At 47.2% G+C, this 17,852-nt stretch overlaps 1 protein-coding gene across 1 annotated transcript; it reads right to left on the bottom strand.

Moving 5' to 3' along the window:
* Positions 1 to 3,750: 3,750 nt before the first annotated feature.
* On the bottom strand, positions 3,751 to 17,078 carry LOC309369964 (phospholipid scramblase family member 5-like). The gene is made up of 7 exons (XM_081911458.1): positions 16,243 to 17,078; positions 13,879 to 13,962; positions 11,804 to 11,996; positions 9,354 to 9,465; positions 7,721 to 7,823; positions 4,552 to 4,610; positions 3,751 to 3,964 (listed from the first exon to the last, which is right to left on the bottom strand). The coding sequence occupies exons 1-7, from the start codon at positions 16,679 to 16,681 to the stop codon at positions 3,938 to 3,940; spliced, it is 1,017 nt and encodes a 338-aa protein (XP_081767584.1). The 5' UTR covers positions 16,682 to 17,078; the 3' UTR covers positions 3,751 to 3,937.
* Positions 17,079 to 17,852: the final 774 nt, after the last annotated feature.

Genomic DNA, 17,852 nt, shown 5'->3' with positions numbered 1-17,852 from the left:
TTAAGGTCTCTCGGCCATGGCAGTGCAATAGAACAGGAGCAAGAATTCAAAGGTTATTAAGAAAACAGACCAGGGACAATCAGAGCAAGCACCTCTTCTGGTTCTGCCTCTGGGGTTTTCCTTTTTCGTCTGGAAACCAGGGCTACGTATGACACTTGTCACTGAGATATTACTGGAAAGCCATGTCTTTGGGGCGAAGCCGCTCTGGCAGCTTCCAACAAATTGTGAAACCACAATAAATGGGGATGGGGGGGGATGGGGACTGGACCTCAGAGACCACAAGAAAAAGACACGGCATCATTGACATAGCTCAGGACCTATGGGAGTCAATTTTTTTAAAAAAATTTTGGGGGGTGGCGGAAAACAATTCCACAGTCCTCACAGTGGGGACATTTATGGGAGGCGTCTGTAAAAAATGAGAAATTTTCAGAAGGGAGTGCTGGAGAGGCTGCCTGTGGTTTAGCAGCTCCTTCAACAGAGGTGCATTTTGTCTTTGCAGAGAAGAGGGCACTGTTTTCTCTTTACTTCTATGGTGTGGGGTCTCCTCCTCTGAATGTTGACATGACCTAGAATCTTGCTGTGTCTTCATTCAGCCCTGGTGTGTTTCTCTCTCTTTCCATTTCCCCCTTCCTAAGAGGAGGCCGCTGGATCAATCCAGCACTCTGTTCTCGCAGGGGCCGGCCAGATAATGCGCAAGCAGGATGTGAGAACGCAAGAGTCCAGCAAATGGCGTTCAGACGCATTGCTGCCTCCGACCATCAGGGTCGGTTCCTCCTCTGGCCCAGGCCCCCCTGTTCTCTTCCCACAGGGTGATCTGCATTCCTAGGCACACATCCCATCCCATCTAGACGCAGCTTGTGGTTTTTCTGCTACTTACGGGATCATGAGTCGGCACAGCCGCTGCATTTCGACATTTATTATTCAGATAAACACGCGACCCCTGCCGCTTCCGATATTGGTTACAGGAGTGGGATTTGATTTCCATCCTAATAGCACTTGGGCGCTGTAAGCCAGCAAAATACCCACGGAAGGGGAGCTTAAGCCGCCAGATGCCGCTTCCTGCCCACCATGTTGCCTTAATTGTTCCACAAATGATGGCACTTAAGGATTTAGTCTCGCTCGAGGTCCCAGCTGTGTGCCAAACAAGTTGCTGTTGCTTCGTCTGCTCATGAGCTCGGCTTTAAGAGACGAGGCCTGCTGTTCAATCTGAAAACGCAGACTCCCTGCAGCGCCTACCATGACAATATGGGGTCCAGAGATGTCCTTTTCTCTCTCTGCTCACCCTCTGGTTTCCATTCAGAACCGCTTTAATAATTTGCTGCCTCTTTGTTTTGATTTTTTAAGCAGCACTGAAGTATGTTGGGTGGTGGTTCCTCCCATCTGTAACAAAGCTGGAATGCAAGCCACCCTGGAGTGAAAATGGACCCCTGGGGATGGATCAGTCGGCTGGGCACATGTTTGGCATGCAGAAGGTCCTCCTGGGCCCAGTTGACACTGGGGAGGTGAGCCTCTGCCTGGCCTGTACTGCTTCAGGCTGCCGGTACAGGTTCACACAATCGCGTGTTCATACAACATCATCTCTGCTCATTACAATGTAAACCTAGATGTTGGAGAGAAGAGTTCTAGCCTGGCTTCCCCCTGACATCTCAGCTTTCCTTGTGCTGGGACATTTTTATATGGGAGGAGCATTCAGCCATCCAAGTCCCCACTGGTAGTCTGAAGCAGTACAGCCCTGGCAGCTTGGCTGTCTCGATGACAAGCAGGCCCAAGTCGGGCACCTCCTGTTGTTGCATCTTGGGGATAGGAAAGGGCCTCCGTTTAAAACTCAGGAGAGTGCCTAACTTTCAATACTCGGTATCCTCAGAGAGCAGCAGCCAAGGACCAAATGCACCTTTTAAAAATCCCACTTCTAACACCAGCCCTGAGTTCCTTCCCATCCCCCATGCAGGTGGCTAACTTTCAAAACATTTGCTGGGGGGGGGGGGAATCCTAAACTCTGTGAATGTTTATTTTTCCTTTGATGGGGCTCACTGCCTTTTTTAACTTCCGTGTCTCTTAAACCTAGCAAAGCTCCTGGTGCAGACAATATTTCACCCAGGCTTCTTAAGGCCAATGTTGATTGGTGGGCCCCAGTGCTTGCTGCCTTGCTCACCAGCATAGATCAATCGGCTACCATCCCAGAGGATTGGGGACTAGCAATCATCATCCCAATATACAATGTTTATTTTTCCTTTGATGAGGCTCACTACTATTTTTAACCTTTGTGCTGCTACCACAAAAACTTCTTATTCCTACATCATTTTCCTTGATTAGTCAAGGGAAATTCCAGGCAGTCGGAGATCAGGCGGCGAATGAGGTTATATGATGACACCACACAGCAAAGCATATCTCGTTACCTGGTGGTGTCACTGAGGTTATGCCATGATGCTGCCTAGACAACCAGATTTGGTTACATGCTGACATTGCCATGAGCAAAGTCAATTCTTTGAGGAAGCATCACTTTCCGTCTGAGTGGACACTTTCACCAAACAAACTCATCAGCAAGTTTCATCAAAAAGGTTTGCAGCATAATCCTCACATGCTGTGCATTTAAATTTTTAAGCATATCCTAATAAAGATTCTCTAGCAGTGTACAAGTTACACAGAACAGCTTTCAAAACTCCCACTAGAAGCTGAAGACTAAAGCAAGTATCCAGCACAAATTATTTTATGCAACAAAAGCTACCATGGAAAAGTTTTTAAAAGCCACCCACCTATCCTCAAATAGCAGATACTGTGCTAAACATTATTATTAATTACAACTTATAGGCCAATTATATTGCAAAATGGCTTCTAAGGAGCTCCAGAAGGAAGTTCAGTAGTTAACCTTGGTGCCAGAAGCCTGAGAACATGGGGACTGCGAAATGCTGAATTCTTGCCTCATGGTTCTTGATCCACCTCTCCTGGGCTCTGCGAGGAATCTTGTTTTCATGCTCGAAATTCAAAGGTGCCGAATGCAATGGCAGCTCATGCTACCCATTGAAGCTAGTAGGATGGATGGCAGGGAGCCCAACAGCAGGTGGCGCCAAAGCCAAGAACAGGCAGAGCCAACTCATTCCAGTTTTGTCCCCTTGCTTCTCTCCCTCCCTGCTGAACTCTACAAGGCCAATGCTGAGTCTAAGGGGAAGAAAGGCAGTGCCCCCACTCCCTGGACTGGTTGAATAGCAAGGTAAACAGGGAGTTGGGGCCAAGTGAGGGCAAACAGGGAGTTGGGCACTGCCCCATTCTCATGAACCAGCAGCCTCCACTGGCATCGTCAGAATCGCGGAATTACAGAATTGAAAGGGGCCCAAAGGGTCATTTATTCCAGCGCCCTGCAAAGCAGGAATCACAGCTAAAGAATACCTTGCAGATGGCCTTCTGGGGTGCCTCAGTCTGTAGAGCACAAGACTTTTAATCTCAGGGTTGTGGGTTTGAACCCTGCCTTGGGCAAAAGATTCCCATGTTGCCGGGGGTTGGACTAGATGACCCTTGGGTTCCCTTCTACCTCGACAATTGTATGAATCCGTGGCCATCCTCTGCATAAGGAGAAGGTGGGGTGACGAATGCCCTCGCTCCAAAGTGGAACAGGGTGCCTCTGTGACAGGGCTGCCAACTTTTTTCTCTCTGCACTGGCTCTTGGGTCTTTCACAACCGCCTGACACACAGACCTTTAGTAGGTGAGGCTTCCTCTTCCGTCTCTTGACCTCTAGAGGAGGGGCAGCCTCTCCTGTTGGATGCCTGGATCCCAGGCAGCTGTGAAAGGTGCAGGCATTTCAGTACAAAGTTTGCACCCCCTTCTTAGTCGGAGGCACTGTGGGAGCTTCTCCACGGCAAGACGTTACAATTGGGGATCCTCTGGGTGCAGAACGGGGTTGAGCCACTAAAGTTCCTTTCTGTCTTCTCTTAGCGCTGCCCGTCAGCTCACTTCAAAGAACATGAAGTTCTGGGAAACAAAACACAAAAAGGAGGTCGCAATCTTCTATTTCGTCACAAACCGAGAGGCATGAGCTAGAGTAACATAAATGGGCATACACATTTCATTGGGGAAGAGTGACCAGCTTGGGTCCAGTTCTCAGGGGAAAGGGGAAAGCGAGTCAGTGCAAAAAAGTGCCAAGCTGTTCTTGACTCATGCGTCCTTTTTTTGGAGGTGCTCATTGTCCATCTGTGGCTGCTAAAGGCAGCCAGCAGAGGGCGCTATGAGCCTGTTGTCATGCGGTTGGGGGGAGATGCATACCCACAGCCAATATTTGGCTGATGTGCAGGAGTCTCTTCCCTGCTGTTAGGAAAGGGGTTTAAAGGAATAAATTTGGGGAAAGAGCCAGTATCATAACACTGTTGAATCCAGACTAGAGAGCCTCAGTCCCAGGGTCTCTAAATGCTGCCCTCTAGTCTTCTCCACCTGGCTCTCAGAAGTCTCTAGGGGCCACACTCCTCACTGACTCTGCTATGCCCCCCAAGTGTTTTCGCCTTGCTGGGATACTGACTCACGGAGAACACACAGTGGCAACGATCCACAGCTTTACCACTTACCAGCAGGAATGCTGCAGCCAGGAGCAAAGCCCTCTCCTCATTGCTCAGGTCTGCTGCAACTGCCGGAAAGAGAACTGGGTATTATTCACAAGAGGACAGAATATTGCCACAGCAAGGACACTTCCCTGCTCACTCCTGGGATGGGGTTGCCAAGGCCAGCTTTTGTTTTCCAGTACTCTCCCACCTCATGCTAAATAGCTTTGACCATGCGCAGACAACCTGCCCCCTGAGAAGCGGGGGGGGGGGGAGTCTTTTTCAAGAGTGGGGTGAAGTTAAAGGGAGAAGTTATATCTGAGCATGCACAAAGAGCCTTTCTTCTGAAGAGGGAGCCTGCATTGAGCTAGATCTAATGTTTTCAAAGTGTGAAATTGCTCTCCCTGTGATGGGAACGGGTCGGTTATAAGTGCTGGGAAGAGAAACCTCTCTTCCAACTTCCAACATTTGTGTTTTGTTGGGTGCAAGAGATGCAGTACCCACCTACTCAGCTCCTTTTTATCAGTGCAAGGCTAGGAATCAAGCACTCCCATTTCCATACTGATTGATAATATGGAGGGTTCTACATTTTCCCAGAGTTGCACACCTTCCCCTGGTCTAGCAGAAATTCAGAGCTCTCTTCTGCCACTTTCACAGTCACTCCTGTGCATGTTTTTCCCCCATAAGTAAACCACCCAGAGCTCAGATGACTTTCTCCCTTGGAGGTTAAAGCCTGCAGCCAAATGGTGCGTTCCTATCTAGTGAAGCCTGGTTCTCAGTTTCTCAGTTCCCTAGTCTTAAGTTACATTTGCCAAATTTCCAAATCAGTCTCCATTATTTTTTAAAGTCCTCATTAAATCCCACCAGCAAAACTCTCCTAATGTACATACGTTCCTATGCAATTTCCCCCAATATATACATTCTGCATAGCCATTTCTCCCAATATAGCACATTTTAAATGTTATCTTCACCAACGTATGCATTCTGTGCACACCCTATGCATCTTGGTACGTATTACTTGGCCAGAGGAACTCGTTGTGAAATTCAGACAAGTGTTCTTTCAAAAGGCAGTCCTGTTTTGATGTTGAAGCTTGTGTGTTGTTTCTGGAACTGCGAATCAGGACTGTTCACCCTTACAAGTACAAGCGAAATTGAATTTCTCCCATCCTTTGCCCAAGAGGAGTAAGTGTCCCTGAGCTCCGCGATGCTGGCTTCTGAGTGCTGCAGTATAAATGAAGAACGCTCAAAGCCCAGCAAAAGGCATTTGGATGACAAAGAGCGAGTGGACATGCATCAAAGGATTGACGGATCAGAGCTGGGAATGTCTCTCCCGCTATTGGAATGGAATACCCATCAGAGTCTGAGAAAGGCAACATCCTTCAAAGCTAAGAGCTGGGCTAGAGGAACTTGCTGGAGTCAGTTTTGCTGCTTGGATAGCAGGAGAAATCTGTCACAGGGGCAGAAGACTGTGAGGTGGCTGAATCATAGAAACTGTAGAGTTGGAAGGGACCCCAAGGGTCATCTAGTCCAACCCCCTGCAATGCAAGAATCTTTTGCCCAACCTGGGGCTTGAACCCACAACCCTGAGAATAAGAATCTCATGCTCTATTGGCTGGGCACCCCAGCTGGTGCAGGCATAAACTGCCCACTTGCTTGCTACTGAGCTCCACTGAATAAGGGGTTTACTTCTATGTAGAGGGAGGGAATCCGACAGGTGAACACTTTCTGAATCAATATGCCAACTGAAACACCACCATTTGCACTTCTCCGAATTTTGCAGTGAAGTTCTCCAGCCAAGTGTTGCATATAAAGACGTACCGTATTTTTCGCTCCATAAGATGCACCTGACCATTAGACACACCTAGTTTTTAGAAGGGAAATGCAAGAAAAAAAATATTTTTAAAGGGAGCGCTGAGCAGAGCCTGTATGCATCCCAGGCTCTGCTCAGCGCTCCCTTTCAAGAGTCATGTGGAGCGTGTGTGTGGCGGCTCTTGCAGGCTTTTCCCGCCTGCCTCCCGTCTGCATTCGCTCCATAACACACACACACATTTCCCCTTACTTTTTAGGAGGGAAAAAGTGCGTCTTATGGAGCGAAAAATACAGTATGTACTAGGCTAAAGCGTGCATTAAAACACATATGTTAGTGGAAACAGGCAGGCAGAAATGCCTTACCTAAAGGCACCCCCTAAATTTGTTGTGGGGTTCCCCCCCACACAAAGAAACATCTGAAGTAGATTGGGGGGTTGCATGAGGGACACAGGGCCAGAGGAGAGGTGGGAAAATCCTCTGCACAAGGAGGCTTTGCAGGCACGGTTAATCATCAGCACCCAGAAGGTCCATTTGAACAAACCCCACCCTCACTTGCCTCCCCCCAGGTGTTGGATGTCACATTTAGGGCAGGTGGGCATAGCCTCCCTGAATCAGCCTCATGCTCCAGATGGAGAGGTCTGGCTTGCCTGATTATGCCCAGCGGGTGGCGCTGTGGGTTAAACCACAGAGCCTAGGACTTGCCGATCAGCAAGTCAGCGGTTCGAATCCCCGTAGCGGGGTGAGGTCCCGTTGCTCGGTGACTGCTCCTGCCAACCTAGCAGTTCGAAAGCATGTCAAAGTGCAAGTAGATAAATAGGTACCGCTCCGGCGGGAAGGTAAACGGCATTTCCGTGCGCTGCTCTGGTTCGCCAGAAGCGGCTTAGTCATGCTGGCCACAGGACCCAGAAGCTGCACGCCGGCTCCCTCGGCCAGTAAAGCGAGATGAGCGCCACAACCCCAGAGTCTTCTGGGACTGGACCTAATGATCCGGGGTCGCTTTACCTTTACCCCATCTCTGCCCTACAAAGTCCCCTCTGGTGTTTTGTTTCTGTGTTGTTACGTGTTTGTGCATCAGAGGTAAGAAGTGTTTCCCCTTCTTCTCTCCCCTCTCCTCGCCGCATTAGCATGCTAACAACATTTTAGAGGCACCTTGAGCACTTCTGCAAATGCTAAACTGAGGACTCTGATTTTTTAAAGAATATACGCATAATATAGGTAGAAAGCAGAAGACAGAAGTGCCTGGCATGCTCTGGTCCATGGGGTCATGAAGAGTTGGACACGACTAAATGACTAAACAACAACAGGTAGACAGCAAGTAAATGTCTCAACTGACAATCAGGTTGCAATGTTTTGTGCTCTGCCCAAAAGAGGATGGGAATTCTCCTACCCAAGTCCACTCCAAAGGACTCATGATCCATGTTGCGCTCCTCCTTGAATCCCGGCCACCTCTTCCAAATAGTGGCTACTACGCTGTCAGTGGAGGAGAGGACCTGGAGAGAGGAGGAGCAAAGGTCATGCTCAATGATCAACGTGGGAGAAGCTTTCCTTGAATGCCACGCTGAGCCTGGAGCCAAGACACTTTGCTACCTGAGGCAGAGAACAAGGTGCCTCAGATGGCTGCTGACCCTCACGTCGGCAGCGGTAGTGGGAGAAAGTCCTCCACACCTGATGGAAGCAGGCTAGCTTTCAAAGCTCTAGGAAGACTGCTCTGTCTTCCAAAAACTCAGTGCCGCTGCCCATTGTGTACTGCCTGAGACAGATGCCTGACCTTGCCAAATGGTAGGGCCGGACCTACAGGAAACCATCTCCCCACAATGATGTAATTGTGAGCAAGCACCCTGGGCTCTCCCATCTTGAGACAAGGGTGCTCCAGCCGGGCTTTCATTGAAGGAGCAAGTCAAGGGTGTGGAGCTAACTTTGAAAGGCGTCAACAGCCCATGGCAAGATCACAGGGCTCTTGAATTGAAGTGACACTCTGTCATCCATGGGTGAATGATCACATCAAATCAGCGGAGCTGTGGTGATGATGAAGTGTCGTTGGGAAGATAATGAGAGCGAATGGAGTGTTCCCTGCCCTCGCTTTCAGGCAGCCTTTGCCAACCTGGTGCCCTCCAGATGTTGTGGACTACAACATCTGGAGGGCACCGGGTTGGCGAAGGTTAATGTGGTGGGTTATTTCCAACAGCACCGCTGGGACTTGGATGGGTGGAAGGGCCTTCTCAGGGCCGGATTAAGACCCTTATAAGCACTGAAAGGATTCTGGTGCCCCCATATATATCAAATTCAAAATATGAACTATAATAAACTGTATAATAAATTTCTACTTTTTGAAACAAAATGAAACCTGCAGTAAGATGGAAGATAATGTTTATGTCTGTATACTTTGTATCTGAAAAAAAATTCTCCTACTTTTTGTATTTGTGAAGTTCTTTGACCTGATCCTTAAAACGAATCTAACGTCACACATCTGTTTCTATGCTTAGTAGAGATAAGGCACCCAGCCTGCACTGTGGCACAGCTGTTCCGCTGGGATTTTTAATATACTTCATCTAAGAAAACGAACACTCAGCTGAGCAATTTGTGACCATTAACGTTAAAAAATGTATGAAAGCAAACGTCTACATTTGGAACGGCATACTCAATATTGTCTTCTACAATTACTTTATAAAGTTCAGCATGGCTGAATCTTGTTTTTACACGTACATATCATTAATCTCTATTATTACTATTTTATTAGTGTATATATATGTGTGTGTGTAATTTATTATGGGATCCTTTATTGTGGAGCCTGGTTCAGCAGCACCCTGTGGCCCATGGTAAATTTCTGTGGTGCCTATTATTATTATTATTATTATTATTATTATTATTATTATTATTATTATTATTATTATTTCTATCCCTGGGCCACCAGCTTCCACCCTGGAAGGAGTGTTGATCTCTCTGGCAAAGCAAAGCTTACTTTCCCCTTCCGAGACGCCTTATTTCACATCTGTCATGGGCCTCTCGACCTCTTTCCCTACCTGGAACTCCTGTTCGGAGAAGCACCGTCTAGGAATGCAGGAGCCATAGATCTTCATGGTGGCCAAACCACAGGCATCACTCACTTCCAGGGAATGGGAGAAGATGCGGCACCTAAGTACATCAGCGGGTGAGTCTTGTGGGAGGCACAGAGACAGTAGAGGGGAGCAGCTGTGGGTTGGGGATTGGAATAAATCTCCAAGCCAACAGGACAGAGGAAGCCCACCCACTCCAACAGGGGGTCAGTTCATACTGCTTTGTTCAAATGTCGACAATAACGCAGAACTGGGGAACTGAGATTGACCTTGTCTGCAAGGTCCACCCTTTCAGTTCCATAGCCACACCCCAAGACATTTCATTTCATTGGCATATTTTGATAATTTATATCCTGCTTAATTTACAGTGGTCTCTATGACCCAGTAAGGGACGCGGGTGGCGCTGTGGGTTAAACCACAGAGCCTAGGACTTGCCGATCGGAAGGTTGATGGTTTGAATCCCCGTGACGGGGTGAGCTCCCGTTGCTCGGTCCCTGTTCCTGCCGACCTAGCAGTTCGAAAGCACGTCAAAGTGCAAGTAGATAAATAGGTACTACTCCGGAGGAAAAGTAAACGGCGTTTCCGTGCGCTGCTCTGGTTTGCCAGAAGCGGCTTAGTCATCATGCTGGCCACATGAGCCGGAAGCCATACGCCGGCTCCCTCAGCCAGTAAAGCGAGATGAGTGCCCCAACCCCAGAGTTGGTCATGACTGGACCTAATGGTCAGGGGTCCCTTTACCTTTACCTAAGACCCAGTACAGTGGAACCTCAGTTTTCGAGCATCTCGGAAGCCGAACGTTTCGGTTTTCGAGCGCCAAAAACCTGAAGTAATTGCTTCCATTTTCAAACGTGCCTCAGAAGTCAGTTTCTGCTGAATGTTTTTCTATTTTCTCAATGGATTTTGCCGACTGCCCATTGCGCCTCAGTTCTCGGATGTTGAACCGTCTTCCAGAATGTATTACATTCGAAAACTGAGGTTCCACTGTACAATAAAAGAGTTAGAATGATTAAAATTAGAATTCTTCAGCGATGCCTGAAGTTCAAAATGGAGGAGTCTTGTCAGCATAGGAGTCAATCGCTAGGGGTCGTGGAGGCATAATCAAATATTTGAGGGGGCAGGGCCCCCACTAAGCTGATAGGCATTCTCATTCAAATGGTGTGTATGCATTGCATCATGTGATTGAGGTCAGGGCTTACTTGGGCCCCTGCAATATTTTATTCAAGCACCCCTGCCTGTCAGAAATCAACTGGAAGGGAAGTCCACAAAATTGGACCCACAATAGAAAATGCAAATCTCCTTATCCGAGCCATGGGGGACCCCTAACAGTGACTCCCCCATGAGATCAATAAAGAACATAAGACCTTCATAACATTTCTGCTAAAACCACATAACTTCATTCCAACATCCTTCTAACATTCATTAATTTTACAATGTTTCTGTAGATAGTCTTTAAATTTATTCCAATCTTCCTCCACCGACTGTTTAGGAAAAAACAGACTGTTAATTGGTGAAAGGAGGGAAAGTAAAGTTACATTCTATTAAGATAAATTACAGGACAAAAATTGGAAAAGATGGAAAGGATTTGCTGAAATAGTTAACCGAACCAGAATACAAAAAAGGGAGGTGTGAGGAGGTCAAGGAAACAAGCAAATGAAAGATAAGTTATGGGAAGGTTTGATGTGTTTTTTAATTGTTTCTATTTTTCTGTTCTTTTTTTCTTTTTCTTTTTTTCTTTTTTTCCTTATTGTGATGTGCTGTTTTGTTTTTGTTTAAGATGGTGTTTTTACTTTTTCTTTTTATAACTTTTAAAACTTTAATAAATATTATTTTCAAAAAATTAAAATAAAATAAAGAACATAAGAGATCAGGCAGTCCCAGAAGTATCCAGGAACTCAGTTGTCCAGGGCCTTGAATCTTGCCTGCTGGCGTATGGGCATTAGCCTTTTGAGCACATTAGCCTTTTGAGCACCAGGCTAATGTGCTGGAATGCTTTGCCCCCTTCAACAGTCCAGCTGCAGAGTTTTGCACCAGCTGGAGCTTCCGGATCAGGCCCAAGGGCGGCCCCAGATTTTCAAATCAGAGCAGAGCCACCAGATATTGTTGGACTCACCCTGATCCAGATGGGACAGTAATCAAGGTTGGTGGGAGAATGTTCCCCACCGTCCTGAACTCGAGTGTGACCAAGAGACAGATCCCAGGGACTGGTAGGCAGATAGATCCCATCAAAGAAGTGTACATGTTTCCTAGCAGGCAACAGAGCTGCCTTAAAAGTTAGGCTCAGGGTATGTAGCAGCTGAGAATATTTGGGCATCTCATGCATGCTCCAGTGGCATGGACAACTGCTCACCTCTGAACCCTCCTGCCGCCCTAGTCTGAACTGGCTGCACCCACCCACCCACCCACCCACACACACACACCTCTGGCGCACGGTGCCGATAAGCTGGTTATCGCCGGTGAAAGCCACCATCTCCATCTGGCAGCAATGGAGACAGCCGAGGCCCAGTCGGAAAGGTCTGCAGAACCACAGGACGACGTGGCCTTCCTCATCTTGGAGGCTAAGGTAGCAGGGGCGGGCAGGGCCACACAGGTGAAAGCAGCAGTTGTTGCATTCTTAGAGGGAAGGAGAGAGTTGCACAGTCAATGCGCAGGCATGGAACCTATTCCTCTCCTGCCCCAAAGGGGGTGCTGTTCTGCAGGGACTGCTATGTGTTGGCACGAGAGGCTGGTTGCCTTTTCAACTGATGGCTCTACTGCTGCTGCTACCAGAATTGTACCGATTTCTTATATGAATATCGAGGCACACAAACTCTCAGGGCCACCCCTACATGCAAATGTCTGGCTCACCTAAGACATTACAGTGGTACCTCACAAGACGAATGCCTCATAAGACGAAAAACTCGCAAGACGAAATAGTTTTTTGTTTTTTGAGTTGCTTCGCAAGACGAATTTCCCTATGGGCTTGCTTTGCAAGACGAAAATGTCTTGCAAGTTTGTTTCCTTTTTCTTAAAACCGTTAATACCCAGGGTGCATTGCTTGAAGAGGTGCAGTTGCGACTTGACTTCGAGGAGCAACTCATAGCAACTCATAACTTCTTTTGCAGCCATTTGGTAAGTTAAACTTGAGTTGCTTCGCAAGACGAAAAATTCGCAAGACGAAAAAGTCGCAGAATGAATTAATTTCGTCTTGCGAGGTACCACTGTACAGAACCTTTATTCCAGTGCTTTTATTCTAAAAAATAAATAAATGTTTCAGGGTACTCTCATTTTGACTCAAGAAAACCACCATTTTATATTTCAAATCAGGAAAAATAAATATGGTAAACGGACCAAAGTACAAAGATTCGCAAGATGTTTAGGGGTATGCGTACCCCTACATATCCCCAGAAAAAAGCAATGCTTAATTCTCAGTAATGATGGGACTCATGGGTGGAGAATATTTTTACATATTTTTGTTCCTTTGTTTCTTAAATTTTTTATTTGCAGATTTTTATGTTAACATTATTTCCATACACTCCAAACATTTTCCATATATACAGTACTGGGATTATACAAAGCCCTTGGACTCCTCCCCCCCCCCGTCCCCCTCTGATTTCCATATTTTACCCTCTTTTCTTGCATATAATTATAACTATCCATTCTATTTCATCTCCTTATTTACTTCTACATTTCTTTGTTGTTTGTAAAGGGAATATTTGTATGAACAGATACTTTATTTGGACCTGCACTGCAATTTTGTACTTATGTCCTTCCGGGCTGTGATGCTGATAGTTTACATTCATTCTCTCTCTCTCTCTCTCTCTCTCTCTCTCTCTCTCTCTCTCTCTCTCTCTCTCTCTCTCTTCTCCCTCTTTCCCTCTTATGTTTGCACTTTTTAACACAATCAATAAAAATATTAAATACCAGAACTGTACTGGTTGTTGTCTGTATTTTGACATAACATAACTATTTAAGTATAATTTTTTGCAGGGTTGTTTAAAAAATAAATAAATCCCTGATTAATACAGAAAGGGGGGTGGTGGAATGGATTTGTGAATGAACTCTTGCAAAATGGACACAGGCAGTAAACAGAATGCTACTAGGACTGAAGCAAATTATTATTTGTTATTACGACTACTGTTTTCTCCTGCTTGAAAAAAAATGGCTTTGAGTTACAAGGGAGAAAATTCTGACTCAAACTCAGGAAGAACTTTCTGACGGTAAGAGCTGTTTGACAGTGGAACAGACTCTCCCGAGAGCTGGTGGGTTTTCCTTCCTTGGAGGTTTTTAAGCAGAGGTTGAATGGCCATCTCTCTTGGATGCTTTAGCTGAGATTCCTGCATTGCAGGGGGTTAGATTAGATGAGCCTCAGGGTCCCCTCCTACTCTGCAATTCAATGATTCTACACTGCTATCATTACTATTACTACTGCTGCTGCTGCTGCTCCTGGGGCTGAACCTCCTCTCTGTCTCTTTCTGATGTGGGAACTCCCAGAAATTCAGAGGCTGTACTTAACCTTCGGTGGCCAACAGCAGGAGTCCCCTTTCACCGGCCGCACCTCTGATGATGTAGCTTCTTCTCTGGGAGCTGCTGACAAGTCCTGCAGCAAGAAGGGGGTACAAAGACACCGGAAGCCGCCTTAGGCTGAGACAGACCATTGGCCCATCTAACTCAATATTACCTACACTGGCTGGCAGCAGTTCTCCAGGGTTACAGACTGGGCCGGAATGCTGGACTAAACGGACCTTTGTCCTGATTCTGCAGCCAGGTTCTTGCTCCTGTTCTCGTGCTCACACAATGCGTTAGAAAACATTAATCAGCAGTTCTGGGTCCTTGCCAGGCTTTCTGGGGGATTTGCCACACAGGAGAAGTCAGTCATTTTCTTTTTTTCCTTTTTCTTTTTTTCCCGAATTTGCATTTTATTTATTTGTTAACATTCTTATATTACATCGGTAAATGTTGTCATATTACATTACAGGACTTACTATAATTTTCAACAGGTATACAAAAATTATATACAAATTTTATATACCTAGAAAGAAAATGAAACAAAAAAATGAAAGAACAAAGAGAAAAAACAAAAACAATTTCCCCCCAAAATCATATACAGTGGTACCTCTGGTTGCGTACTTAATTTGTTCCGGAGGTCCATTCTTAATCTGAAACAGTTCTTAAACTGAAGCACCACTTTAGCTAATGGGGCCTCCTGCTGCCACTGCGCTGCTGGAGCACAATTTCTGTTCTCATCCTGAAGCAAAGTTCTTAACCCGAGGTACGATTTCTAGGTTAGCAGAGTGTGTAACCTGAAACATATGTAACCTGAAGCGTATGTAATCCGAGGTACCACTGTACATACCAACACACTAGACTTCCTGTCTTTCCCGTTGTATATTCCTTTTTTACAAATGAATGTACTCTTATTATTGTATATTTCTTTACATATTATGTAATACATTCCTATATCAATATGTGCTCTTAGTCTTATTTCTCAACTCACTCCAACGTCAATCAAATGCTAGCATAGATAGCGAACCTTTACTATAGTTTTCAACATATGTTTTATTTCTATCCCACTTTTCCATAAATTATTGTTTTGAATTGCCTCTCAGGGTATTTGTTAACTGTGCCATTTCAGCAAATTCTTGTAGCCGGTAATGCCAGTCCGTTATTGTCAGAAGTCAGACATTTTCAGGGTCAAGGAGCCGGTCATCCTAGGCTTTGCAGGACAAATGTCCTTCTGACTTGTGGGATCCCCCCCAGAGCATTTGCCGACCGAGGAAGACAACACCCCGCCCTAGTCATTTCCGTTCGGCATCCCTGCTATAATATGGTTACCAGATTTTTTTAAATGAATCCGGGGATACTTTTTTTTTTTTAAGCTGAGTAGAGTAGCAACAGGGAGTCAATAGAGGGGATGGTGAGGCAAAAGACCCTGGGCCCAAGCATACATGCAGATTGTATAAAGGTGCAAAGCCCTTCTTTCGCACCCTGTGAAACATAAATGCGCAGAGTTTTTTAAAAAACTGGGCAACGGCACGCCAGCCGCCCGCTACTCCTGAGCCTTCCCTGATCTCCTGCCCCCTCCCCCCTTTGTTTTGACAGATCAGGGGAGGCTTGGGAGTCACGGGCAGGTAGCCGTTGCCCAGGAGGGGCCAGCCTGGTAGTGCAGTTGGCTCTAGCTGGCTTCAGAAGCTGCTCACAGCTGTGGTGCAGGAACAATGGTGGGTGCCATGGCAGCGAGCAGCTCCTGAAGCCAGCTAGAGCCAACTGCGCTACCAGGCTGGCTCCGGGCTGCTGAGGCTGCTGCTTCCATGTTTCCGGGGACAGGTTTGCAAATCTGGGGACATTCCGGGGACGGAATTTGTCCGGGGACAGATTTGCAAATCTGGGGACTGTCCCCGGCAACCGGGGACATCTGGTAACCCTATGCTATAAAGAAATGCTTAAACAGGGAAGCCATCCTACCAGGCGGTGACCGTTAACTCTAGGCGAGGGTTCAATTTTTCAATCTGAGGTCCATATTTCCTCTCTGGGGGCCACATGCCTGCAAAAATAGGTGGAGCAATGGGCGTGGCTTTTGCCTTTGTACAGAAGGATACATTCCAGCCACACACAAACCATAGGTTTCTACACAAACACACACACCTATCTTCATCTAGGCAAGCAAGCAACAAGACTACATTTCAAAGACCCTTTAGGTTTACCCTATTATTGTATCTCAGCCAGTTGAAAGCACTGAGACAGTAAGGGTGTGGCTTTTGGAAGGTGTGTGACCAGGAGAGACTCTCGAGGGCCAGAAAGTGTGGCCAGGAGGGCCACTTGCCCTCAAGTCCCCCCACCCCCTGCTCGAGTCTCCTTGGGCATCAGAACGGGTCCTTACCGTGGTGCTCAGCCTTGGAGGTGATACAGAGCTCTTGGGTCCCGGCCAGTAACTGCAGTCCAGGATGAGTGCCAGCCTCTCGGTGCCGTGAGGAACCCAGCTCTCCTTCTTGACCTCCTCCGTAGGCTGGTGGCACCAGAGGTAAATCCAGGGCACCCTGGCACTTCGTTCTGGAGGGTGCTGTTTCATAACACATCCAAGCCTCTGTGCTGCAGTTGGACCCCTTGATGCCCCATCTGTTGACTACCTGTAGGGGGTGCCTCTGAAGCCGTGTTGAATCTGAACCAGTAGCCAAGACATCACTGGTGCAGCCTTGAGATGCCTCCCCAACCAGGAGCTCTGGGGCATCTTCCCACTTCAGTGGCTTGGCCACGGATTCAATGTGTCTCTCCCGTGTCAGGTGTCCAAAGGGGGAAGGCTGGGAGTTTATCACAGACATCTCGAGGAGACGTGGGACTCTGGAGGCAGCAGCCACGGACCAGGGAGGAGGAGGCAGAAGGAAAGAAGGAACATAGACTGCAGAAACCCAGACGGTTGGCCCAGCCTAGGACGGAGACTGCCACCTCCAGCAAACTCAGCCTCTAATCTCCATCCCCATTCCTCCTAGTGTTCCCATGCCAACTACCCGGATCTGCCCTGTTGTGCAGGGATAATGGCGTCACTGGAGCCCAGAAGGGCATATGCATCAGATGAGGAGGTCAGCTAGCAGAGGGCATGAACGGCAAAAGGAAACTTTCCAGAGGCAGGGACAGCACCGGATTTGGGCAGTGTGGGTGGTTCCACCACACAGGCTACTGTGCCAAGGGTACTCAAAATCGGGAAGATCCATAACTCAGAAGTTCTGTTTTGAGGCACCACATTTTGGCCTCGCACAGGGCGCCATATTATGAAAGATTACCAAAGTCCGCCCTGACAGAGAGATCATAGATTTGTAGAGCTGGAAGGGATCCTGGGGGTCATCTAGTCAACCCGCTGCAATGCAGTGATCTCAGCTAAAGCCTCCCTGGCAGGTGGCCACCCAACCTCTCTTTAAAAACCAAAAATGAAGAAGAGTCCACCACCTTACAAGGCAGCCCATGCCACTGTCAGACAGCTCTTTGAGCCAGAAAGTTCTTATAACAACAACAACAATTTATTATTTATACCCCACCCATCTGGGCGGCTTCCAACAGACTATTATAATGCAATAACCTATTAAACATTAAAATCTTCTCTAAACAGGGCTGCCTTCAGATGTCTTCTAAAAGTCTGGTAGTTGTTCTTTTCTTTGACATCTGGTGGGAGGGTGTTCCACAGGGCGGGTGCCACTACTGAGAAGGCCCTCTGTCTGGTTCCCTGTGACTTGGCTTCTCGCAGTGAGGGAACTGCCAGAAGGCCCTCGGAGCTGGACCTCAGTGTCCGGGCAGAACGATGGGGGTGGAGACGCTCCTAATGTTTAATTGGAATCTCCTTTCTTGTAACTTGAAGTCATTGCTTCAAGTTCTACCCTCCCGAGTAGGAGAAAACAAGCTTGCTCCATCTTCAATGTGACAGCCCTTGAGATACTTGAAGATGGCTCCCATATAAGCTTCTCCAGGCTAAACATAACTGACTCCTTCAACCGTTCCTCA

The sequence above is a fragment of the Podarcis melisellensis genome (genome assembly GCF_964234715.1).
Source record: "Podarcis melisellensis genome assembly, chromosome: 5".
Taxonomy (NCBI): Eukaryota; Metazoa; Chordata; class Lepidosauria; order Squamata; family Lacertidae; genus Podarcis; species Podarcis melisellensis.
Note: the sequence above shows the minus strand (reverse complement) of the source record. Positions and strands in the feature narration are given on the sequence as shown.